The sequence below is a fragment of the Stegodyphus dumicola genome, chromosome 1, assembly GCF_044657685.1.
Source record: "Stegodyphus dumicola isolate Sdum_Otavi_A_Nest chromosome 1, ASM4465768v1".
Taxonomy (NCBI): domain Eukaryota; kingdom Metazoa; phylum Arthropoda; class Arachnida; order Araneae; family Eresidae; genus Stegodyphus; species Stegodyphus dumicola.
The window spans coordinates 194383704-194410510 of record NC_140768.1 but is presented as its reverse complement, the minus strand read 5'-3'; the positions used below and the strand labels follow the sequence as shown (position 1 = coordinate 194410510).

At 29.8% G+C, this 26807-nt stretch overlaps 1 protein-coding gene and 1 pseudogene across 8 annotated transcripts in view; both read left to right on the top strand.

The window, feature by feature from the left end:
- The window catches only part of LOC118198053 (uncharacterized), a 204531-nt gene that overhangs the window by 76465 nt on the left and 101259 nt on the right, over nt 1-26807 (top strand). For all 8 annotated transcript variants that reach the window (XM_085824477.1, XM_085824460.1, XM_085824479.1 and 5 more), the window contains exons 5-6: nt 3109-3419; nt 10352-10473. In XM_085824477.1, coding sequence (XP_085680603.1) covers nt 3109-3419; nt 10352-10473 — 433 coding nt within the window. The remainder of the gene's footprint in view (nt 1-3108; nt 3420-10351; nt 10474-26807) is intronic.
- Nucleotides 23493-23570, top strand: LOC146999430 (small nucleolar RNA SNORD36; annotated as a pseudogene).

Below are 26807 nucleotides of genomic sequence, written 5' to 3'. Positions count from 1 at the left end.
CTCAAACAACGATGGGATTTTTATGGATGACAATGCGCCATGTCACCGGGCCACAATTGTTCGCAATTGGTTAGAGGAACATTCTGGACAATTCCAGCGAATGATCTATCGCCCCCTGTCTATAGAGGCAGCATGGCTCAATATTCCTGCAGGGGACTTCCAACGACTTGTTGAGTCCATGCCACATCGAGTTGCTGCACTTCGCCGGGCAAAAGGAGGACCGACAAAATATTAGGAGGTATCCCATGACTTTTGTCACTTCAGTGTATATATATATATATGTTAAATAAAGCTTTTTTTTTATTATTTTTTTAAAATTGCTGTAGTGTTTTCTAATATTTTTCCTGATTCATTTTGAATGTTGCTTGAAAATTGCTCATGGTAGTTGCTTTAAAAAGTGCCAATGAAGTTATTCATTAATTTGTTATATTACTGCTTCTTTAATTTAAGTTGGGAAGTTTGCATTATTAAAATAATATGAAGGAATACAGGCATTTTTCTTTGCTGGAAAGGAAAAGAGATAGTGCTTTTTTACTTCTTCTCATTTGTAAAAGCACAAGCTTAGCAAAAATATTTTGCCATATTTTATGCTTGTAAGCAGAGCATTTTCTGTGTTGTAGTTAAAGTGAAAAACTTTAAAAATTCATTAAAAAAGGAAGAAATTATTACAAAGAAGTGCAGTTTGCAAGAAAGGGCTCACAAAGAAGTTGGATTTTTTTTAGCAGCAAAAATATTTGAAGTTAAATATGTCACTACTAGAGGACACTGACGACCTGAAACACAGTGAACAAGACAACAGCATGCTGCTTTAATTTATTCTTGCAATAACAGTTGTTCAGCATGACCTCCAGAACATTTTGCAACACAACTAAGGCAATTCACAATGCCCGTTACAGCTAAATGCAACATGTCGGAATGAGCTGCAGAAACCTCACGGCAGATAGAATCTTTGAATTTGGCCAGGTTTGAATGGGATGAACAGTACACAAATGATAACCAAACATTACGCAATGAATAGTCCCTTAACCAGAAGTCAACCGGAGTGAGATCGGGTGATTGTGGAGGCCACACGATCTTCCAACCTCAACTTATCACTCCGTCTTCAGCAAAGGCACTCATTAGGGATCATTTTACTGGATTGGCCTAGCGTGGCAGTGTTCCATCTTGCATAAAGCTTGTTACAGATAATACACCTCTTTGATTTAACGAAGGCATGACTTTGTCACATAGAAGAGTGAAATAACATCCAGCTGTTACTATGTGCTTTTTCCAGCCAGATATGGGGCACTGTTCTTCAAAGAACGATGGTCCAGCAATGAAAGATGATATGAAGCCACACCAGACTGTCGACTTGGCTGGATGCACTGACTTCATTGTGTGTTCACGAGGATTTGACATCTCCCATGTACGAGTGTTCTGGGTGTTGGCATCCCCGTGTAGTGTGAAATGTGCCTCATCCATCCGGAAAACTTTGAACAACCACTGTGGGTAACTCTCAATTATTTCCATAGCCCATTCGGCAAATGATGCCTCATTAGCTGTGTCTTTTGGTTGTAATTCATGGAGTGATTACAGTTTGTAGGGATAGAGATACAATATCCTGTGGAGGATACGTCAGATCGATGAGGCACATGCAGTAGCCTTCCAGCTTTGTGAGCACTGTTACAGCGCATGGATGATTCCGCTGCTATATTATTCGTAGTGGTTTCTACCTCAATAGTTGCAGTCTTTAATTGCAAGATTAATTTGCATAATTTTGCTGAATCTGTCGCATGCCATTGCTCTCTTCCAGTGACATTTTTTAATAAATTTATTTTCTGTTTAATAAATAAATAAAGACTTCCTTTGGAGCTCTTTCTTTCTTGCAAACCACACTTTTTTATCATAATTTCTTCCTCTGTTTTGAATTTTTAAAGTTTTAATGAACTTTTGGCTTACCCTGTACTGCATATTTTTTCTCCTACACTTTAATGATAAAATAAATTGAAATGGAAGAAGGAAAATATATGTTAAGTACTGTATAGTATGCATCAGTATCCTATGTCTGTGTCACCTGTTTCCAAGGTGAATTATCTTTCAGTAACTACATCAACATTATTTTGTTGGATAAGAATTGCTGTAGATTTTATACCTACTACTTATTGTATATATTATAAACTTCTAATAATATACTAGTAGTTCAACTCAGATTTGAAGCCTGGTTAATGAGCTGTTTGCATTTTTGGTTTCATGGTTTTCCTTTCATAAAAACATGAATACAATCCTGCATGCCGGTTTCCATTAGAAAATAATCCATAAGAGCAACATGTCCTTAGACATATAGCCCTTATCTCATGTGTTTTACCATATTCAAATAATGTAATAAACATATTCTAGATATTAATAATATAGTTCGACCGTCTCAAGCGCAACCCTGGTTGGCATTCTGCCAAAACATATAGACTCGTCCAAAAGGGGCGGCATTACTTGCTGCGAAGTGAAAGTTCTTCTCTTCTCCAAAAAGAGCTATGCTGGAGGGAAAGAAAGTCCCCATCCTTCTACCCTATTTTGAGAATAATTCTGTCCGAATGGCGCATGTGTGTTTGCGCTCGTGGTCGCGGATGAGGCGGTTGAACTATAAAAAGAAAATGCTGCAACTTAAAAAATTTGTGCATTCATAAGAAAATATAAATTTTAATGCTTGTTAGTTGCAATCTGCAAAATGATTGCTTTATGTATAACAAGATAAATGCAATGAATATAGAGCTTTTTTAATTTGTATGGCATTATAATTTCATCCATAAGCAGAGTACTGGAAATATTGTTAAAAAATATATTACAGTGTTTGTTAAGCAATTAAACTTTTTATTAAAATGTTATTATTTTCTCTGCTCCTTGTTTCTTGCATTGATTCCAGTATAATTGTCACACTTTGTATGTGTTATTTAAGATTTATTGCGCTAAACATTTTCAAGTTAATGTAGGGGAGGAAGAGTGAAATTATGTCATATATTTAGCAAAAGTTATTGTGTGTGGTGATAAAATTGTTTGGGAGTGTTTAGAAAAATATTGAGTATTTTTAATAGTAAAATTAGTACTTTTTTTAATGAAAATAAATTTCTTTTTCAGTCCCGAAGGGATAAAATTTCGTTCAAAACCAGATATTGCTGCATATTTAGCAAGGACAAAATCTCCATTGAAATTGGATGATTTTAGCTTCAGCAAGAAATTATCTGACAGTTCTTCAGTGAAACCAGCTGTGAAAAAAGAAAAACTGCCGTCTAGTAAACTAGCATCGCCTGCTAAAAAGAAAGCCAAGCAGTCAGTTGCCTCTCCAAAAAAGAGTCCAAAACTTTTGGTGAAAATAAATTTTGCTGGAAAATCTAAACAGAGAAATGTTAAAAAAAGTGCAGAAAAAGCAAGCAAGTCTCCAGTAAAAGGTGGGAAAGTGTCTGCAACAAGCTCTAAAGCCAGTAAAAAAAAGAAATCCGCATAGAATGCATAAATAGCAAAATCAGATAATTCATGAATGTTATGCAAAAACCATAATTTCATTTTGTAAATAAAAGTCAACAGTGACTTTATGCATTTTATAAGTTAAATGTGAAATTTTATATTGTTACATCACCAACTTAAATATTAACATGTACCTTTGTGAATGAAATATGTCAGGATTAAGATTTTTAGTTTTTATTGTAGATTAGTAATTTTAGAAATATATTTTCAATTGCTTTCCCAATCTCTTTTAAATAACTAAAGTAGCAAATATAGATATTCTGCGGGCACTTAATCAAAATTAATTTTATAAAAAATTATTTCTAGCTTTTAGAAATTTCAGCAGACAGATTTTGTTGAAAAATGTGTTTTAAAAATTTTATTGCATAATTCATATCATAGAATCAAGGAATGCTATAGTTAAAATCATTTTCAAATGTCTATCTTTTAAAATCCTTTAAATAAAATTTTTATTAAAAATTTTTTTTCTTTTAAAATTTAAGAAACAGTTATAATAAAGAACTGTTATATATGTTTGTTAGCAAATTGTTTATTTAACTATAAAATTGAGGTAGAATGTGCTTAATCTATTCATACAGTATTTAGAGGTGGTAGAATTATAGGGAGTTTTTTTTTTTTTTTTAAATTAGTGGGGAGGTAAAAGGAAACTTTTAAAATATTTTTAGAAAAGGAGGGATTTTTTCTTCATGGTCAGAGTTAATCTATTGGTACAGTAATGTACATAAATCTATTGGTACAGTGATGTACATAATCTTGATTTTAAGGATTTTTCAAATTGAAATCGATTTTATTGTAATATCTGTGAATATTTTTGTGCTTCCGTCTTTTTCTGAATTATGTTTCTCCTTGCCCTAATGGAGTTTTTGAAAATCTTAGAATTTTCCAAATTGTTTTCTCTAAATGGCCAGAAATTTCTCATTTCAAGTCTTACATTTGAATAAGAATTGATTTTTGAAAAAGTAATTAATTCTAGTTAAGAATTTATGCATTTTCTCTCTTTTATATTAAAAATGTTTATTTTTTCATCCTTTTTTATCTTTAATATTAAATGCATTTTCTGATCTTTCTGGCTCAGGTTTTTGTAACTTGGATTTAGAATGCAAGTATTTATATATTTACTTAATGGATGCGTCTATATCTTATGTAAAATTTTAGTTATCTCCAGCAATAGTGAATCAGAGTAATTTTAAAATTTATACTATCTTGACTTGTAAAGGATGGTACAGACTTCCTTTACACTACTCTGATTACCTAAGACAAACATTCATTTCTTAAGATAGGAAATTTGATATTTTGTGATTTTATTATGTACATGAAGCTAGACATATTGGTTAAATTCATAACGTATAGAATTTTTAATAGATTTAAGTATTGCATATTAACAGAAAAAACGTGTCTATTATTATTAATTGTATTTAATATGTAATTAAAATGCTGTAACATCCTTGTTTTTGAAAATAAATAAATGTCCCCACTTTCTTTTATATGATACTTGACAGTCATTTTGTAGGTTTTCGCAAGCATCTTTGATTTTAATTCACCTAAAGTCAATATAAAATACCTTAAAATTGAGGTGGAATTTTTAAAAAAATGATAATGGTATTTCAAAATTAAAAATATATACCAGTTTCATATACCATATATATTTCTAAAGTAATTAAAAGTCTCATTTATGTATGTACATGTTAATTTTTATATTTTGTTTAACATATTTCATGCATAAATAAATACTTTATTATTTTGCCTTGTCTTGTGATGCATAAGGAAGTATTTATTTATGCATGAAAACATAACATTTGTACTTTGGAGGTGAAGGGAATGTTATCAGTAATATTACTACTGGCTGACATTATTTGTTGATGTATGATCACATTTTTAATAACTATTTTTATAGATATATAACTATGCAATGAAATACTTTGCCTTTTCAGATTTGATTTTTTAATCCAAAACTAAATTTGGATTACTTTGTTAAAATGAAAGCAGTTAGTCTTTTTGACAATGTTTAAGAGGAGAGTTTTGATCTCTGCTATATGAAATTTAATTGTTGTTTGCATATTAACACATCGACAAAGATATTACTGTTTTCCAAACATAATTTCCTTATCCTGGCAAAATTGGAATTTATACTATTTTTGTAAATATTTGTTGCAAGCTTTCTGCATGTGTGATCCTCTGGAAAAAAAAGGAGAAAAAAAGATGCATGTTCATCTACATCTTAATGATTAAAGTGCTGTTTATTTAATAATTTCAAAATCTCTTGCATGGCCTTAATTGATAATGAAATGATGTCCAGCATGTTTTTTTTTTTTTTTTTTTTTCCTAGAGTTTTGTTTTGCTGTTTTAAATAGCTCATTTAAATATATATTTTATGTCAGTATCTTGAATTTCTGAGTTAATTCTTAAAATGGCAGGCCTGTTGCAACTGTTTAATTAAAACTATTTTAAATGTTGACCTCTAACACCTGAGTACCTGAATCAGATTGGCTTGCTTGGCCCCTTTTTTAAAAAAAATTAAAATTTTTTAATGGTGAACTGATCTCTGAAGTGTTAGACTGTTACCTAAAATTTTCAGATTGCAGATTTTATTACCGTTAGTATTTTATATTTAGGGATACTTAATTTCAGTCCTAGGTTTACACTATTGTAAATTTTTTATATGATAAACATTCTGTGTATAAATTCTCTCTCTCTCTTTTTTTTTTAAATCAGCATAAGACTTAAAATTTTTAGTGTCATAAATATAATTATTTTAGTCACTTGCATAAATACATTTTGAATTTTTGTAAATGAATTTTGAAATACTCTCCGAGTTTAGCAGTATGATGCTGATATATGATGTGAAATTTAGAAAATGGGTCCTTCTTTGCTTTTTATGAGAATAAGAGTTAAAAAAATTTGTTTAGTATCATAAACATAATTATTTTAGTCACATATAAATACATTTTAGTTATTGTAAATTAATTTTAAAATACTATCAGAGTTTAGTAGTATGTTTTTGCTACATATGATGTAGAATTTAGAAACCTATTGGGTTTTGTATAGCTGTTAAAAACAGCTGTACATAACCAATCCCTAGAGTGTTTTATTTCCTCTTATTCATCCTACGTATATTCATGGTAATTGCAATTAACTCTTGTGATTGTCAATCTTTCAAAAATTGTTATGAAAAAAATTATACTAAAATATTGGTTAATATTTATTGGTATGGATAGTGGGAAATGTTTGGCTTATCCAGGATTTAACATAAATTTGATATCTTTTAAGATATTAATTGGTGATTTAAATATATTTATATACACTGCATTCTTTTCTATTTGAATAAAGTGCATGAGTTTTATGTTTTGGGAAGAATCAGTAGGGCAGTCTTACGATTGTTAATACTTCAATATGAATTAAGGGCGATTTCCCCCATCTATGTGTGTTAATGTTTGCTATCGGATTATATTTTCTTTAGTGTTTATATATATATATATATATATATAAAGGGGGGTTAGCAGGAAAAGTTCCTTAAAAATTTTTCTGGCTTGAGCTATTTGATTTCTTACTGGCGAGCCACTGTTTTAAATTGTAAGTGTAATAAGTATTATTAGCATATGATTCATCTGTAATTACCTAATAACTGTAGTTTATTAGCATAATGTTGTTGTAAGGACGTTAATATTTTATATATATTGAGGGGAAAATTAATTTTATGGCCCTATCTTTTATAATTTAATGTATTTAAATATTTAATTGTGAAACTTCAGATTATGAGTTTTCAGTGAATTCTCGTAGTTGACAGTTGTCTGTTGCAATATTTTGTTTATTAAATTTATAATAAAATATATTTGAAAATATGACAGAAAATTTCATACAGATTTTTCATTAAACTACAATTAAATATCTGCACAATTTTATGCTGATTATATAATAGTTTAATTGTTACTGTGTGTATAATATGGAAAAACCACATTTATAAAAATTAGTTATGAAATTTCATATAGACTGTTGCATTATACCTTAAAGAACTGATTTATTTTCTTCATACAATAACTCAATACATTTCTAAATATTCTTTCTGATATAATATACAAAAGTTTTCACTTTTTTAGTTAGAACGTAAGTTTTTTAAAGAATGTGTGCAATTTTATTTTCACTTATACGTCTAGGTTTGCTAATTATAATGAAATTTAAAAAATTTGAATATGAAATTAGGGCTGTGTGGAAATTTTCAAACATGATCTCTTTTGGGAGAGAGGATTATTATTATTAGTTCTTTTTAAATTATTGTCACATAGCTGTTTAAAAGCAGCTAGCTGTTTAAAAGTTGACAAGTGTCTGTCAAAAGTTATGAACATAGCTGTTTAAAAGCAGACTGGAATTTTCTTATCAGAATAAATTATTTTCAGTTTTAATATAGTAACCATCCTGTCCTGCTATATATATACCTTGGTTTTTTTGTTTTAGAATTTGTAGCTTTTTGTATAGCTAGAATTTCTGTTGTCTGCACTTTCTTTCTAATTTCACAAAATGAAGGTTCCTTTCAGACAGTTAAGTCCTAAGTGTATAGGTAAGGTTAGGTAAAGCTGTTTCATTTGAACAGTTCCATCTATGAAGGTCAGATGAGTACAATTTCATGACATAGAATGATCTTTGCACTATCTTATTACAGGGCAGTGTTTGCTTTTTTAAACATTGTCTCATAATATGATTGCCCTGCAGATTGCAGATGTATTAAAATTTAATGATTATTTGTATACAATGATTAAAAAGAAAATTTTTCATAGAAAATTGGACAGACACTTAGCACTTGTATCTCAAAAGTTAATTCCTGAGCATTTTTATTGAAGCCTCTGTTTTTTTCACTCTTTTCAAATGAGTGTAATATTTACATTTGCTGTTTCAACCCTGTATTCAGAATAAACTATTGCTTGTCTCAGTACAAAGAGAATGCTTCCTTATTGTAAAGAATTTTTTACAATGTCTGTAAAATTGATTAAAACCTGTTAAGGTTAGTATATCAATAATATAGACTTTCCTTTATTTTCTGATTCCTCCATTCATGTTTTTTGTGATAAACTTCATTTTTTATGCCTGTATAGTTACAGTACAATATTTGATTTAGACTATTCGTAATCACCTGTTTGACATTCATGTGCTACTTGCATGTGCATATTCTGATGCATTAAGCATATATTATAATACCTTTTATATTTTCTGATCTTTCTATTATTTATGTAGGTTTTTATATATAGAAATCAAGCGTACATAAATGTTTGTATTTGACTTTACCTTTTCGGTAAAAATATCAGTTTTAGTTTTCTTGCAGTTCTTACTATAAATGTGATTGTTAATTATTTAATGAAGTGAGTAGTGTTTTGACACTTTCACATTGATAATTGTGGGTTATAGATAATATGAGTAATCAGACACACTGATGCAATTATATGTTGTTTTTTAAACAAACATCATCTTTATTTTTGTTCATCTGTTTGTATTTGTATCATTTGCAAAAATTTTGAATGTTTAATAAAGTACTCAAGCACTCCATTTTAATCTCACAGCACTGTATCAAATTGCTTGTAATATTTATTTGTATTTATAAAGATATCTTTTTTAAAGACTTGTTAATTAATTCTGCATTGAGTTTCTATGAAAAGTTAAATTTAGATTATAGTAGTCAACTGTGATTTTTTAATGTTGTATTCTTTCCTGCTGCCTCTTAAGTATACACCAAATTTTTGCATAACATGTATTTTAGTTTCATATTTGATTCATTATTATTCTGTTGTTTAATTTATTATAATATTTTGAAAACATGTTTAGTTTTTAACCATTCAGTCATAAGGACAAAATCATAATTTTATTACTCTCAAATGATATTATATAGGAATATTTACAGTAATTTCTACTTCAGATTTTGTTTTTCGTTTACAAAAATGTTAATACTATAGCAAATTTAAGGTTATTTTATGTGATTCTGTGCCTATATAAATTAAATTTTAAAATTTTACATTGACTATTTCATTTTGTGTTGTGTCACAAAGATACACAAATTTTAATTTCTTAACTTCATATACTGAGGGGAAGGGGGAAGTAGCAAGTAAATAATTATAAAGTCTATATAATTTTAAAATCTTTTATGAATGTTTGTCTTTAGTTATCAGAAATAACTATAAGTTTATTTTGTATACAGCCAATCATAATAGAATGAGTAAAGGTCATAGTTCAAATGAAACATAACCGGAAGTGTATAATACTAGTGAAGCATGATTCATTTTAATATAATTTATTGCATGATTATCTTTTTCGCGGATATTTCTCTTCTCAATTTCTTTTTCTTCTCTTGCAACTAAAAAAAAAAAAAAAATTGGTATGTGTGTGTGTGGTTCTGTCTCCATGCAATATTTCAGTTGAAAAGACATTTATCAATTTTTTGGGTTCTGTTTCTATGCAGTAGTATTGTTCAAAAAAAAGCTTATCAGTTTTATAATAAATGCTCAGGAATTCCATTGCTCATTCATTTCCATATGCTTAAATGTACAAATAATGTACATAGCAGTTTTTCTTGTTTTTCTTGTTGCAGTTTTTCTATTGTCTGATTTCTCAGAATGGATTCTCGTGTGAATTTTGTTCTAGCATTTTGTGCTCTGGACACTTTTATTCTAGACTATGTAATTAAATATGTAATATTTATTGCTTTTATAAATATATGAACCAAATGAATCCCTTTGAGAAAACATTTTGAAAAATATTTTAATATTAGTGAAAAAGAATTGAAATGCAAGCATTAATACAAAAAAATTCCGTTTAATTTGTATTATTTATGTTATTAGTTCTGCGAGTGTTTCATTACGGTTTTCTTTTTAAACAGAAAAGTTAAATTCAAATTATGGAATGCTTTCCCCGAAAAATGGAAAAGTTGCAAAGCTGCCTCAGCTGGATGGAAAAACTTCTAAAGAAAAATCAGTGATTAAAGAGCCATGTATTGTACTGGTGAGCGTGAATTCCCATTTTGAACTTTGATGTTCTTATTTATGCTGTTAATTATGTAGGCAAAGCTTTTGAAAATTAAGCATTTCCGAACTACACGGTGTTTCATTACTAGGATGATAGTATGACGTAACAGTTTATTATAAAAGTCCTATCTATTGTACAAAAATTCAACTTCATCAAAGTAAGTGTAATTCCAGCAAAGTGCTGAAATTTGTCTTCTTTCTGTTTGAAACGCGGAGTGATGAGTCTTTATGATACATACAGAAGTTGCAGCAAGCATAGCATCTTTTAATATGGGCAGTTTTGGTAATTGCAGTGCATTTCAGTTCATCCAGGTCGTGTGGATTTTTTCCTGTACACCCTTTCCTTCAACATTTTGGGAATAGAGGTATTCAGTTCTTAAGAGATTATGGTGTTGGGGAATCTAAAGAACAGAGCCATCTTGCAGTTAATTTAGAGAAAGCTTTCATCATCTGATTATGTGACAAATTGTTTGAAAATTTCTATATATACATTGCTATTTAATTTCTGTTAAAAATCAGGTCCATGGTATATATATATATGTGTGTGTGTGTGTGTGTGTATGAGACGTCATACACTGCCAGATGTCAGTTAGTGATAGAAAGTGTAACAGTATGCCTGATATTTAATTTTCTATCTATTGAAATACATTTTACTGTAGCTAAATTTAATAAATAAATTTTGTAATAATTAATTTATCAAATCAACTTAGTAATGAAACACCCTTATTTGTCCTTTAGAAAAATGAGTTTATAAACTCTATTTACTTTCAATTACATGTCCACATTGTTGAAAATTTTATGCAGAGGGTGACTGCATTTAATCCATGTGTAAGTAGTGTTTTCAGTGTGGAATCTTCAAAGAACATGTGTGCGTTTTTAAGCGATAAAATGTGTCTAATGTTGTCAGGCTAATAACTGACATATTGATATAACTGTAGCCTTTTTATTTTCTTGCTCAGTGGTGTAAATAAGTTCAGTGTTTGCTTTCTGCTTCTTTTTATTTTTCAAAGAGCAAGATTCAGACAGTCTTGACAGTCAGGTTTAAGGTGGAAAATATGGAATTCAAACCTTTGTGAATTATTTTTCACTGTGATCTTTTGTATTCTGTAATGCACAGTAAGAATATTAATTAATTCTGTGTATGTTAAACATTGGTAGGAATGAAATAATTTCTGATTTCTTCTATCTTTTCTTGTTTTCTGAAATTATTCTGATTGTTAGGAAGATCTCTTTTGACCTACATAATTAACTTTGAAGTGGTTCTTTTAATGGCATTTCCTTCAAAAAGATTATGAAAAATTCATATTGATATCTAGCTGAGGCACAAACCTCTGTGGTGGTGTAAATTATTCAAACTTGCAAGATTCTACTGTCAAATAATAATCATGGGTTTAATAAACAGTCACCCTTTGTAATTACTTTCTCAACTGTTTGTTGTCTTATATATTTATTTAAAACTAACAGAATGATTTAATTTAATACAGCTATTTGGTTAATGTGTTGATATTTTGCTCATACTTGCCAACAAATATTTTTAGCTTTATAAATATAACTATCTTAATAATTAAAATGGATAGCTAGTCGGTCACCACAAGAACCTCTCCCGACAGAAGTTTGCAGATATCTGTTGCTGTAGAAAAAGCAAGTTCTAACAAACTTTGGTAGGACTGTCTTGAACAAGTATAATTAAGTTTGTCATCTTGATATATTTAATGGCAATATTCATTTTTTGATTTTTACTTAAAGTAAAATAGTATTATTTTATCATCATTACATTCAATTTCAAAATCGAATATTCATGCTCCAAATGATATTGTTATTGTTTATTATTATTATTATTTAATAACTTTTATACTGTATTGTTTACTTTCATAATAATTAAATATATAAGTAATTACTTCAAAAGTAAAAATATTTATCATAGCGTACTCTGAGTAAGTACTTTTCGTGAACAGTATTTCTTTGCCTGTACCACAAGTTTTAATAAAATTAATAGCTGGTTATGTTCACAGGGAAATCAAAATTACTTTTATGCTAATTACCAAGCTCTATTTTTAATCCAGTTTAAAGTATTATGCATGTTTTTAAACGCTATATTAAGTAACTTGGTAAAATGTTCAAATAACAATAAAATTAGAGTTTTTATATTATTTAGCTGTTCAGCCGCATATATTACAGACATTGTTGAAAACATATTGGAAATAGATGGTTTTACAAAACAGGTTGTAAAAAAAGAAAAAGAGCATTTAAACCAGATATTTTTAATCCCCTTCTTATATTAACATATTAAATGGTTTCTATGCATTTGTGGTTTTCAAATAATTAAACCTCGGTTTTTATAATATAAAGAAGTGTAAGAAATATTTTTCATAAAAATTAATATAATTAATAAATAGAGGCAATATAAATTATACATGATTTTATTAATTTGCAACATAAAATATAATGAAATATCTTCGCTGCTTTTTGGTATTAGTAACTTGCAAAATCACTTAAATATAAACTAGTATGCATACATAGTAATAAACAAAAAAGGCCCTTTTGTAGTTATTTTTTTCTATAAATACAAATAAAAAATCGAAGTATGTGTAATGTAGGAAGGGCACTTGCATTTGCACTCTACATAACCTTTTCAAAAGTTTCTTGCATTATAGTTGCACACTGTATTTGTATTTAATGCTTTATATAACAGATGAAGAGTTTTGTTGCCTTTGAAACCCCTGACTGATTTTAATTTATTGTGTACAATTCCTAAAATAGAAAACAATCTTTCAATCCCTTCTGATTATGATCTCAACATTTCAATGATATCCAGTTCTTTTTTTCTCTACACATTCTTTCTCAAGATCCCCAAATGTTGTCAGTGATTTGTTTGCCTCATTTTCAGGAAGGATTTCTCCACAAATGTGAGGCACAAATTATAAATTTCATAGCGGTTTCTGCATTGAAGCAGAAGATAAAATCCCAGAGAAAAAATTACAGGGTTCGTACGGTCCTTAAAGTCCTTAATTTTTCCAAAAATGATTTTTGGTCCTTAAAAGTCCTTAATTTTGGCCAAAATGAATAAACGGTCCTTAATTTTGCTCATTCGACATTTCTTATCATTTCTAATGATTGCCATTCTATGTGTGAATTGCGATTTCTCATGAATATGGAACTAAAATTGCGCGGCTCTTAACCAATTTGTTGGCGGATTTGCATTGCAAACGATTTAAAAAAAAAAAAAAATTAGCTACCCGAACAAAAGTATTGGTGTCTGATTGACTATTCACCCAATCTTTCGAAACAGGTGTTATCCATAAATTTAGGCAGATTGATTTTTCACATACTATATGTATGAGATATCAGGATTATGAGTTTATTTCTGCAGAGGGTCTGTTATCGATTTCGCGGGAAATCTGTTGGCTCCATTTCGATTTTAGGTCGCCAAGGGCAAATTCGGTAACGTTAGCCGAGAAAAAGTGAAGTTCGGAAATACGTTTTGAAGCTTCAATAGACAATTAAGTATTTGGTTTAATCCTGTGCTGTTGATAGTAATGCATTATTTTTGCTAATGGCGATACAATTATTAGTTGAAAATAACTAACTAATTAAAAAATTTTTAAATACAATAAATAATGATTCGCGATTTCGGCATCAAGGATATAAAATATTAGTTGGTGTAAAATTAACAAATGTTTCGGTTTGAGATTATGCCAAGCAGATACGCAGCTCTGGAGTCAAGTTACTAATCACACAAATTTATGCTAAAATAATTATTTCTTCAATAATGAGATATTTTATTTAGCACCAAACTGAGATTAAGAATCAGGATTTCTGGCATGTTTTTTTATGATGAGTTAAAAAATCTAATGCGCATGCGTAAAGCATACCCCTTCCCTCCAAAAAAGCCCTAAAAAATTGGTTGGCGGTGGCTTTGAGGTCCGGATTTTAGATCATTCCGGATATTGGATGTCCGGATCTCGGAATTTGTACTGATATATATATATATAATATATATGTACTATATATAATATATATACATATAGTAAAAAATGTATATTTTCAGTATACATTTCTTATTATATACATATATACATATATATGCGATACTTAATTTTACTAATGCCTTGCATGTAATGCCCCTTTTAGCTGCAAAACATCGTTCCCTTCTCAACTGCAGAGTTTCTTCTAACAGTATCATGAATTTTGTCAAGTTAGAAGAACCATTTACTTCTGGAAAAGATGTAACTGCTAATTCAACATCAATAAGTGTAGAAATAATAAAAAAAATTCTTTTCTTTTCAAATCTGAAGTTACCAGATGCAGAAATATTGTGGGCTTTTAAGTGCATCAAAAGCCACTATTCTTTTAAATCGTGCGATGATATTGGGCCGTTATTCACTAAAATGTTCCCAGATAGTTCCATTGCAAAACACTTTTCATGTGGTGAAAAGAAATGTGCTTATATCTGTTATTTTGGTCTTGGCCCTTATTTTAAAACTTTGTTACTAAAGCATTGCAAAAATGCTGAGTTTTTTACATTACTATTTGATGAGACTCTTAATCTGACAAATATAAAGAAGCAACTAGATATTTATGTGAGGTACTGGCATCACGAAAATAAGGTCAGAACTTAGTACCTTACTTCTGCATTTATAGGGCATGCAAAAAGTGAAATTATTTTATCCAAATTTTGTGAATGTGTTGAAAAACTAGACTTGTCAAAACTCTTACAAATATCGATGGATGGTCCTGCAGTAAACTGGAAGGTTTATGATTTATTGCAACAGGACTTGACAAAGGAATATAACATTCAATGCTTGACATTAGGGACATGTGGTTACACATTCTTAACAATGCTTTCAAGCATAGGATGTCATCCACTGGCTGGGAAATTCCATCATTCTTATCCTCCATATATTGGATTTTAAAGATTCTCCTGCAAGACGTGAAGATTTTTTAAGTATATCTGGCTTAAAAATCTATCTGTGAAGTTCTGCTTTTACCGATGGTTGCAAAATGTCCCAGCAGTTGAAAGAGCCATTGAAATATTGGATGACTTGCTACTGTACATTAAAGAAGTTGAAATGGGGAAGTTTGAAAAAAATTCATCGAAATCCTACTCAAATATTTTGGAGGCAACTAAAGACAAAACATTTCTTATAAAATTAAATTTTTATCTTTCTCTGTCGAAAATATTATTGCCTTTCCTTGAATATTATCAAAGTGATAAACCACTTATTCCCTTTTTTGCTGAAGATATCTTAAAACTTGTAAATGATTGCCTTCAGCACTTTAAAATTTTGAAACTAGAATATTCAAAAATAACTAAAGCAGAAAATCTTTATAAATTTAATTTTAATGATCCAAATTGTTATAATGATAAAAGTAAAGTTTATTTGAGATTCATTGCTGAGCAGTTAATGAATGATAAATGCCGCAAGAAGGACATTTCACAAGCTGAAAGTTTTGCATTGAAACAAGGTCAACAATGTGTCTTAACAATAGTACAACACTTAATGATGTCTAAATGTCCAATAAATTATTCTCTTATTCGAAATGCATCTTGTATAGACCCGCGATTGATGGTTAAAAGTCCAGAAAAAGCCCAGAACAAAATGAAAATAGTTCTAACGGTATTAATGCAGAATAAACGTGTTTTACAAGATGATTGGGATGAAATTCTGCTGCAGCTTGGAGAGTTTTTAGACAAAGTAGTTAAGACAAATTTACATGAATTTTCTACTTTTGATCCTCAAAATCTTTCTCTTGACACATTTCTCACTTCTTATTTTCATGATTTTCACTATTCAAAAGTATGGAAAGTAGTGAAAATAATTCTTATCTTGTCACATGGACAGGCCTCTGTGGAAAGGGCTTCTCTGTAAATAAAACAATTGAAATTGAAAATTTAAGTGACTCATCATACATTTTTCAACGCACAGAATTTGATTACATAAAATTTTCTGGAGTTGTTCTTAATATCGAAATTAATAAAGAAATGAGATCAGCAGCAGCTTCTGCAAGGTCTAAATATATGCAGTATTTAGAAGAACAAAAATTTTTAAATCTGAAAATTCAAAGAGGAAAAGAAATATCATTGAGGAAGAAATTGATTATATGAAGCGGAAGAAAAAATTTCTTCAAAGGGACATTAAAGATATTAATGAAGAAGTAGATGCTTTAGCAGATGAAGCTGAGACCAGCATGAACATTGATTTGTTTATCAAAGCAAATGAACTTAGAAGAATAGTTAAAGAAAAGGAAATAGACATAAATAAATTAGATGTTAAAATAGCTGAAAAGATTTCAGATTTAAAAAAAGCACAAATGTTTTGTATCTTTTATTGTACAGTTTATTATTCTAGTATCTTTCAAAAAACCAAGGAAATAAATTGTATGTTTACAAATCAGTTATTTTAATCTGCAAAATATTCTTACATTGTGATTATAATAGTAGTTGACTGTGTTTAAATAAATATCAAATAAGTTAATAATAATCATATAAATCTCTAAAATAGTGACTGTTATTAGTGTAAAATACACTTTGTTTAATACACTTACATTATATACATTTATTACATATTTACTTTGTAAAATACACTTACATGTTTTTAAAGAAATTATGTTCCTAATTTAATGTTATCTACTTCATAACTTGTAGGGAGTTAGTTTAATTTTCAAAATTGTTTTATGGTAAGTATTAAAGTGAATTTAATAATAGTGCATAATACACACTTCTGTTAGTTTCTTAAAGTGAAATTACAAGCAAAGTCGGTTGTATGGATAATTGCTTTATTCTATTTGTTTTTTTTGTTTGCTGATAGGTCCTTAATTTTTTCTGTGATGGTCCTTAAAAGTCCTTAATTTTCATGTAAGGAAATGTGTACGAACCCTGAATTGGCAAAACAACAACCTTGTGTTTGGCATAGATTTTAGTCAAGACCCTTATTGGTAGTCTTGACTAAAATCTATGCCAAGCAGAAGATGTTGCTTTGCCTAATTTTACAATTTCTGTATTTTTTCACTTGTACTAATTCTAATATCTCTTTCTTTTCAGTTGCTAATAGAGCTTTATATCTTCATTATAATAATTGTATGCATGAACCAAGAGTTTTTAAAGATATGTTCAAACTTCAGTAATGCTGCAATTATCCTCTGGATTTTATCCAAAAGAACTGAAACTGATTTTATACGAGTAAAGGATCCTCTGTATTTTTTTTGACTGCTATATTAAGAACTTTTGACTAAATATTCTTGTCCATTGCATCTCAGTTTTATCGTACAATTTATAAGAAAACTGGCATGATCTTTAGGTTTAAATGCAGTTGCATATTAGATATATACTTTTGACTATATTTAAACGGTTTCATTAAATTTGGTTTCGAGAAGCTGGAGATTTCAAAAATATTTTATAACTTGAATAAGATGTTCAGTAATATTTAAATCTTTGGCCAATAAATTATGGAAGGGGAGAAGAGTCATAAGGTATAAACTGAAAATTGATTTGATTCTTTTCTAAGATTTGCTGTATTATCAGTTACAAAACTGGAAGCTTTACATTTAAATTTGTTTCCATCCTCTTTAATGGCATAGCCAGCAAAGATAGCTATTAACCATTTTGTTGACATAATAATCTGTCATCGCAAGGTATGGTGCAGGCAATGTGGCATTCCATGAGGGGTTTTCTGTCTGGGGGATCAAAATAGGAACCTAGTTCATGTGTATTCCTAGAAGCCAATATTGTTAGAGTACAGATCCTCTTTAATGGCAGTACGATAAACAACACCAGGGGTAAGCAAGGATAATTAAATTTACATATGTATGTGGTGTAAATGATGTACCAATAATTTTTCTTAAATGTACACTTCCATTTAATGTACAAATATACATCAAGATTTTAATTTAATTTTTTATGTAAGACCAAACATCTAGCATCATACCTACTGTTTGATTAACTAAAACATTTCTCCATTTTTCTATTTATTCTTCATATGTATCATTTAATAATTTACCATTAAAATAACTTTAAGGCAGGAGCTTGTATATGGATGCATTATTTTTATCAAATCGGGGTGTTTCTGCACCAAAATCATGCATTTGTCGCATAAAGAATTTACCTTCTGAATGGTCTATTTTAGATTTTTAAGAAAAATTTGTATTCATAACATATTTACTTATATCAGACATCTTTTATTTTGAATTACTCATTATTGAGACACTTTCAGACCTTGAAATGACAAACTTTACTGCACTGTAGTAACATGGACTTGCTTAAAATATTTTAAACAATATTACTTTTTTAAAAATTATTTTTTGTATTCAATAATGCTGATTTTAATACATTTTGCATCATTTAATAAAATGAGGGAATATCTGATTCTAATCATTGATTTTAAAAAAATTCTGCCATTTGATCTTGAGATTTTAATCATCTGGTGAAAATTATTGATATCCTGGATTATACTAAGAAAATTTAATATTTGAGTGTGTCAAGTTATGTAATTTATACTGAAATGGATCTGGTGGTTTACGTGATTCAGTAGTCCTACCCACTCTATTCTCCATTAGGTTAACATTTGCCATCCATAGCTTGGATGGCAAATCGATTGGATCGCATATTTGTCCTCCATAGCTTAGAGCAATAACCTTTTCAGATTGTCTAAACTTAAAATAACATTTTTTTTTTTTTTTTACTTTGTTAAATTCTCTTTCAATTAATGACCAAACTTATTCAGTTGTGTTTAGAATACAGTAGTGAGAAGGTAGCTGAACAGCATCATGCCTCATCTCTTTTATATTGTCAATTTTCTAGATAACTTTTTGAGGGCGATTGCACTCTATCAAGGTAATTACCACTCAAACCAAAACATGAAACCTCTGTTATGTGAACTTTCTTAATCAGCCAATTTATCATTGTTTGTTTTTTATGATTTGGATGTTCACCTTTCATGTGCTATGAAGTATTAAACATACACACAATACCTTTGTGTGTTAAATTTTGAATGAGTTTTTCCAACACCTATTTTCATTGTTCATTTGCCCATAGCTGATGGCTTCATACACAAAATGAGCAACTGGAATAAATCTTATTTAACACGTTGAGTGCCACATCGACCATCTGTGGCTGACACTAGACTTTCCGTTTAGGCCGCATCAGGCATCTGTGGCTGACACTAGATTTTCCGTTTAGGCCGCATCAGGCATCTGTGGCTGACACTAGATTTTCCGTTTAGGCCGCGTCAACCGCCGCTGCCTGACAGCGTGTAACATGATATATAACTATAAAATTTACACTGTTTTATGGAATTAATACCCTATTATAGTAAGTAAAGACATGGACTGTTTGTGATATAGCCTGTAAAACCTCTTCCGATTTACCCAATGGTAATATTGATGTACTTTTTTTCCAATAGCAGATTGTGAACAATTACCAATGTAACCCAGTCTATATTTGATTCATTACAGGATTAATGGATTTCATTGAAACACGGTAAGCATAAAAACAGTTCTCCATTACAGCTATTACAAAATGTGACAACTTTCTTAGTCTTTTATCTGGCCATTAGTATACCAGCTTCTGTTGCATTTTTTCTCAAAATATAATTTACAATATTTTCGTTCTTCAGAGGCTTTTCCTGGTTTTCTTTGGAGTTTATGTTGTCGTTTTTTTAGATATTTTTGCATTTCTATTTGATGGAATGTCTTTTTTTTTCACAGCTTGTAAGGTATAGCGCTAATTCTTTCCAGAATTCAGTAATGCTAATTTTCTGTTTCATAATATCTTTGTATAGAATGTAACTATTTACAAAACAGACTTGGCGCGTAACGTGTTAAATGAATGCTATAGGAATCACATTCCAAACGTAAACTATCTTCTACTGCGATAAGAATCACAGGCCCTACAATAGCAGCGCTTTTAAGCAGCGCGCGTTGGCCTGAACGGGATTGCCTAAGAAATACGCGTGGCGCTCAACGTGTTAAGAGTCAGCAAGTATAGCAAATCTGTTTTCAGAGTAAACATTCAATTGTGCACCCAACATTTGTGTTATCTTGCCTACATTTTTGGAATATTGGGTTGCTAATTGATGCTTAATTCTATGGTATAAATCAGGAATTTCCAACCCTTTTCGTGCATCGACCCCCTTTGCAAGCATAGTTTTTTTCATCGACCTCTTGACATTTTTCTCTATGTTGTACATCATTCAACATAATTATACAAGTGTAAAGTATAGCATTGTTCATCTACATTCAACCAGTGTAATATTAATTTCCTTTTAGTTTTGCTTGAGTGGCAACAGCTGAAAAAACATTGTTATTTTGGTAGAATAAACTTGTTTGGTTGTGTTTAAATTTTTGAGAGATTATTTAGGTAGAAATGAGTTGATGAATGGACAAAATGGTGTACATTTACTGTCGTATCTAACATTTGGTGACTCTCAGTACGTGATTAAATATAAGAGGTGAGTATTTTATTTAAGAAATAATTAACTGAATTTTGGTTTTGGTTTGCAATGGAGCATCTTGTTAAGAAGTAATCTCCATAATGAACATAGTTTACTAAGACGTATAAAAGTTTAATGTCTCTGTTTGATGATGAAAATATAGAGATAAGTGATGTTAAGCTTAAATTAGCTACTTTAGAATGCATTAGTGCTAATTTAATGACTCTTGATAATGAAATTTTAGAAGCCTTAAATGCAGACAATACTGGTAAAAGTTATTCTGACGAATTTGAATCTATAGAAGAATGCAAAGTCAAATTTGATGAAGCTATAGTTTGTGTGAGTTCTTTTATAGAAAGTAAATCATAGCCAAACAGGAATATATTAAGTAATGAGAAATCAGAAATAAAACTTCCCAAATGACTAATGAAATTTAGCGGTAAAGTTAAAGAATGGTTGTGTTTCTGGAGTCTGTTTAAACGAATTCATAGTCATAAAGAAATGGAATTGGAAGACAAATTCCAATATTTAATACAATGTATGTCGCCAGGTACAAGAGCGAAAGAGATTATCGATATCTATCCACCTACAGCAGAAAATTATTCAAAAGCGAAAGCTTCAAAGCAAGATTTGGCCGTGAGGAATTGTTAGTGGAATACTATGTTCGTGAACTATTAACTTTAATTGTTAAAAAGGCTACCAAATCAAGGCTTAGTATCACTCGATTATGTGATAAACTTGAATCCCACCTCAGATCTTTAGAATCCATTGGGATGACATCAGACAAATATTCTGCAGTGCTCTTCCCCTTGTGGAGTCGTGTATTCCAGAAGACGTGTTGAAAGTTTGGTTGAGAACTCAGTAAATGAAGAGAAATCATATTGTGCGAGACTGAGCCAACTTTTAAATTTTCTAGGGGCTGAGGTCGAAGGGGAAGAAAGAATAACTCTAGCAAAGTCAGGTATGAAACAAAATGATCCCTATAGAAAAGTTTATAAGGATAGGGGAGATATTACTATACCTATTGCAAGCAATTTGTTTTCGGGAGCAAAAGAAATTAATAGCAATAATGTTGTAAATTGTATATTCTGTGAAAAATCTCATCAAAGCAAAGATTGCTACAAAGCACAAAATTTAAGTCATGATGAAAAATTGAAAATTATGAAAGAGAAAAAATGTTGCTTTATGTGTTTGAAAACAAACCATCGAGCTAAAAATTGTAAAAGTAAAGTTCTATGTATGTTTTGTGGCAGGAAGCATTACATTGTTTGTTATCCAGAATTTAAGCAGAAATCAAAAGTTCCTGTCAAGTGCAATCAAGAAAATTGTGAAATTAGCACTTTTTCTTCAACAGGCACTTCAGGAAGAGTTTTGCTTCAAACTTTAGTGGTTGCTATTCAACATGAAGGAAAGAAACTTTAGTGGAAATCAAACTCGAAGAAGCTTCTTCGAGTGTTGATCAATACTGAATCTGAATACTCCTATATTTTAAAATCAACAGTAGAATCCTTAGGAATAAGGTCAGAAGCTCATAAAAAATTAACACATGCTGTGTTTGGAGGAAAGACATTTGACATGAATCATAAATGTTATAAAATAAATCTTGAGAATCTGCATACTGGTTATAGCTGCAAGATTCCTGTGTTAGACTAGCCTATAATTTGTCGATCTATACCTAGCCTACAGAAAGGACCTTGGATATCAGAATTAGCTGGAAAGGGAATTCATATCACACATGTTGATTGTGTCAACCCACAGATTGATCTTTTGATTGGCTCAGACTTTGCAGGAAATATTTATACAGGAAAAATACAGAAATTAAGTACATGCATTTTTGCCATGGAAACACTGCTCGGATGAATTTTGATGTGTAAATCGCCAGCAACTGGAGGTGAAAATTCTATTGCTGCTGTTGTTACCTCCCTCTTAATTCACAATGAAACAATCATTCAGGAACCTTTGGGAATTAACCATTGGCATTACAGATCCCTTTGAATTGAAATCTAGAAGTGAAATTGGTAAGGTCGTAAATGATCATTTTATAGCAAATTTAAGAAAAGATGCTGATTATTTAAAATGTTTAAAAGGTCAAGAAAAAGAAGTACCAAAAGATGTTAAGAAAGAAATGTCCTTTTTGAAGAAGTTTAGGAATGATCCAAACCTGGATGAGAATAAGAAAATTTTCAGAGATTTTATTTTGGATAAGATGTGTAAAGGAAAATATAAATATGGTGAGATTCCGACTTATGAAGAAACAAATATTGCAGTGTCAAGTGAGGATGAAAAAGGTATGAAAAGGCGAGAATTGTTTGAACGTAAGTATACTTTCCGATTTGAAGAGCCGGATTCAAAATTTATTAAACGATATCCAAAGATGATTGAAGATTCTCTCAGATGTGTTGATAATAAAAGAAAGAAGAACCATGAAGAATATGTTGAAAGAATAAGAAGGAAGAAAGAGCAGAAAAGAGGAAGATCTAAAAAGTTTGAATGATTTAAAGAGAAAAGAACTTAAAGAAAATTTTTTTTAAGTTGAAACAAGAGCCTGGGCAAAATGAATTGAACCTTAACGAAGATGATATTGAAAGTGATTTTGATCCTGAAAAACTTGACCAGAAAACGAAAGAGCTTTTTAAATATGATTATTATTCTATTCGAGAAGAAGGATGTCCAAATTTTACATATGATGAGGATTCCGATAATGAAGATTGGAACCATCAGATTGGACCAAGTAAAAGTTACGAGTGTAATGAAGAACAGCTTGAAAAAAGTGCTTCTGAAACATCAGGTGTTGAGATTATGAATTCCAAAAGTTATTCTAAATCACAATCTGGAAAGAAATGATTGAATCAATTCACACAGGAAGGATAAAGGTTAGAAAGAAATCCTTATTTGATAAAGTAATTTCTAAACCTAAACCAGTTTTTGATCCAGATGTCAAAATGTTTGATGACTATTTGGATGAGCGCTATAGATTAGATTAGATTATGCAGTAATCGAGCTATAATAGTGTCTTTTAGATTCAAGGACTTTGAACTTTAAAATAGACGTTTAACCCATTAGCGAGCCCGCCCCTCGGAACGAAATGCTTTGAAAATGGCCGTGTTGTCAGTTAACAAACCCTTCCAAAAAAATCGCTTTCGTTTTTTGAAATCTCTCTAAGATGGCCCAGCCTAGGGCAATATGTTTGCTTCCCCTTAGTGTGATGGATAAGCCATAAAATTGCCTCCCCGCTATTGAATGGCAAGAAGTACTTGTTGCTTTAGTTTCGTCACTCCTCTTTCTTTGTACTTGTAGCTTGTAGACTTGGTCCTTTTAATATGTGACGTCCAAATTTTCCGAAATCTTTTTAGAATTTTAGCTTCCAAACTTGTAAATTTTGAATTATTCGACATGTTTTATTGGGCAGTATTTTAAGAAAGATCATTATTTATTTTGTTACACATTTTTTTTACTATTTACTAATTTATTTTATTTAGTTTTAGTAGGCCAATTTATTTTGGGAAATTAAATTTTAATCCATTTTTTTACCGACACAATTTTCTTCACATTATAAGTCCATATATATTTATGATGAGAGTATAATATTTATCAGGAATTTTTGGAAAATTTGGCATACGTATTTATATTTTAGCGTTGAATTTTTTCCACAAGTTGTTCGTTAACAGTTGAGCTCATCCTCGTAAACGCTTGATCTTTTCAGCATGGAATTGGCAAGCAATAATCTTCCCAATGTTTTTCGGGATTTTATAGCAATTTTTGAATTTTGGTGGTTTTCTACAAATATTTTGGTAAGTTTAGCTATTATACAGTTGCTACTAATGTGTAATTTAAAACAAAAAATGTATTCCTTCGTTGATTTGAGAGATCGCATTTCGAATTTAAATGGAAGTTTAAATGAATTTGATACAGTCTTACCACAGACTAGAAAGATTTATTTCTCTGTGTTGGATGGATTTTTTCACTTTCCTGCATTTTATACATTAAATGCATAAAGCAGACTCGCACAAAAATCCCTTTTGATTCTTACGGTTTCAGTTAAATGAATTGTAATATATATATATATTAACTTTCAAAATATATTTGCTCGTTTATGTATAAATTTAAAATTGTGCGACTTCCACTTGCAAATTATATGACTAAATTGCAGTATTTAAGCTAATAACTGAAATTATAGTACTGAAATGGCATAGAATTTAAGAATAATTATAGTCAATTTAAATAAATTTCTATTTTCATTTAAAATTTGTCATTATTAGTACCTCCCGCAGTTTTATGCAAGGATAGGATCATAGGATTATAGGCAATCATAGGATTTTTCGAATTCTATTCGGTCCTTAACATAATTTCAAGGCCTAATAGAAAAGTGATAATATGGAAAGACCATGTCTTAAGTACCAATAGCCAAGTATTTGTAATTAAATAATTAAATGAAAATAAATATTGAATACCAGCCACTTTTTTTATTTATTTTTAGTCATATAACAAAAGATAAACAAGAATACTATTACATCTAAAAATTATTTAGTAAATTAGTTTGCTAATTTTGTATGAATGAGGAAACATGGTAAAAATGTTTTAATGATTGAATTCACCATTAAAAATCAAACAAACCTCAAAATTCCTTTTTCCCAAAACTGCGTAAAAAGTTTTGATTAAATATGATTTGAATGAGTTTTCCAACTCTGTTTTGAGTGATATAAATTAGGATATAAATTATTATTAGTAATAATTTTTATACTATAGCTTAGCAGAATATCGTTTACTGTTAAAAAATTATATCTAAAAGAATTAAATTTTGTAAAAGAATAAAAAATATAATTAGCTGTTCCATTTTGTCCTTTATGCATCTATTTATATAAAAATGGAATCTGGCTAGGGAATTTATGACTTGTATATGAACTAAAAATTGGTATCTTGACCAAACTTGTCAGAGCATAAAAAGCGTATATTCTGTGATATTATTGTATTAATCATACTTCTGTACATGTAAAGGCAGTTTATAATTACCAGCATAAGTATCATAATGGATTTTATTAAAACGACGAAAACTGAATGCATGATCCTAGCATTATCAAACTACGGCTCTTTATCCCATTAAATATTGCTTGGGTCATAACCAACACGAGTTTTATTTTTAAAATATTATTCCAAATAAAACAGGAAGCGTTAAACGATATGCATTTTAAACAGTTTTACTTTTTTATATGCATAGAAACGTTAAGTAGTTTTAAATTGTACTTCATTTCTGAAACTTCTGCGGTACTATTTTTAGAATAGATCAAGGACTTTAAAGAACAAGTACATTTTAGCAATATGCAACGCTAATGATATAGTTCAAATGTTATTGAACAGCTGTACGATTTGTAACTGGCACTGGAAGAAGCAAAATTTATCTGATAATTCAATCTTCATTTAACCCTTTGACGCGCGCGATGCTATTTTTATAATTTTTTTAACTAAAAATTCTAGAAATTGAATATTATGATCCTAGAGACAAATAATATATGAATTTAAAAAAATCTACTCTTGCCCATTGTTTTGTGGGTGGTGGTCGCACTGTGAAACCACCGAGTGTCTAGGACTTTGAAACTTACCTAGGTAGTAGGGGAAAAAAACTCACCTTTTTCTGTGCGCGTTTCCAATAAATGACGAAATTTACAGATTTTTTAAAACAAATGCATGTAAGGATTGCATAATATATATATTTTACATTATTTTACAAACTAAATCGTCAGAAAAAAATTCTAAAATAAACATTTATGTAATTTTTCTATAGCAGTGAAAGTATAAGTATCTACATAATAAGTAAGTTTGGCTACATGGATTAAAAAACTCAGTAAAATAAGGATAAAAAAAAAGACTTAGTGTTTGTTTTTTCTTA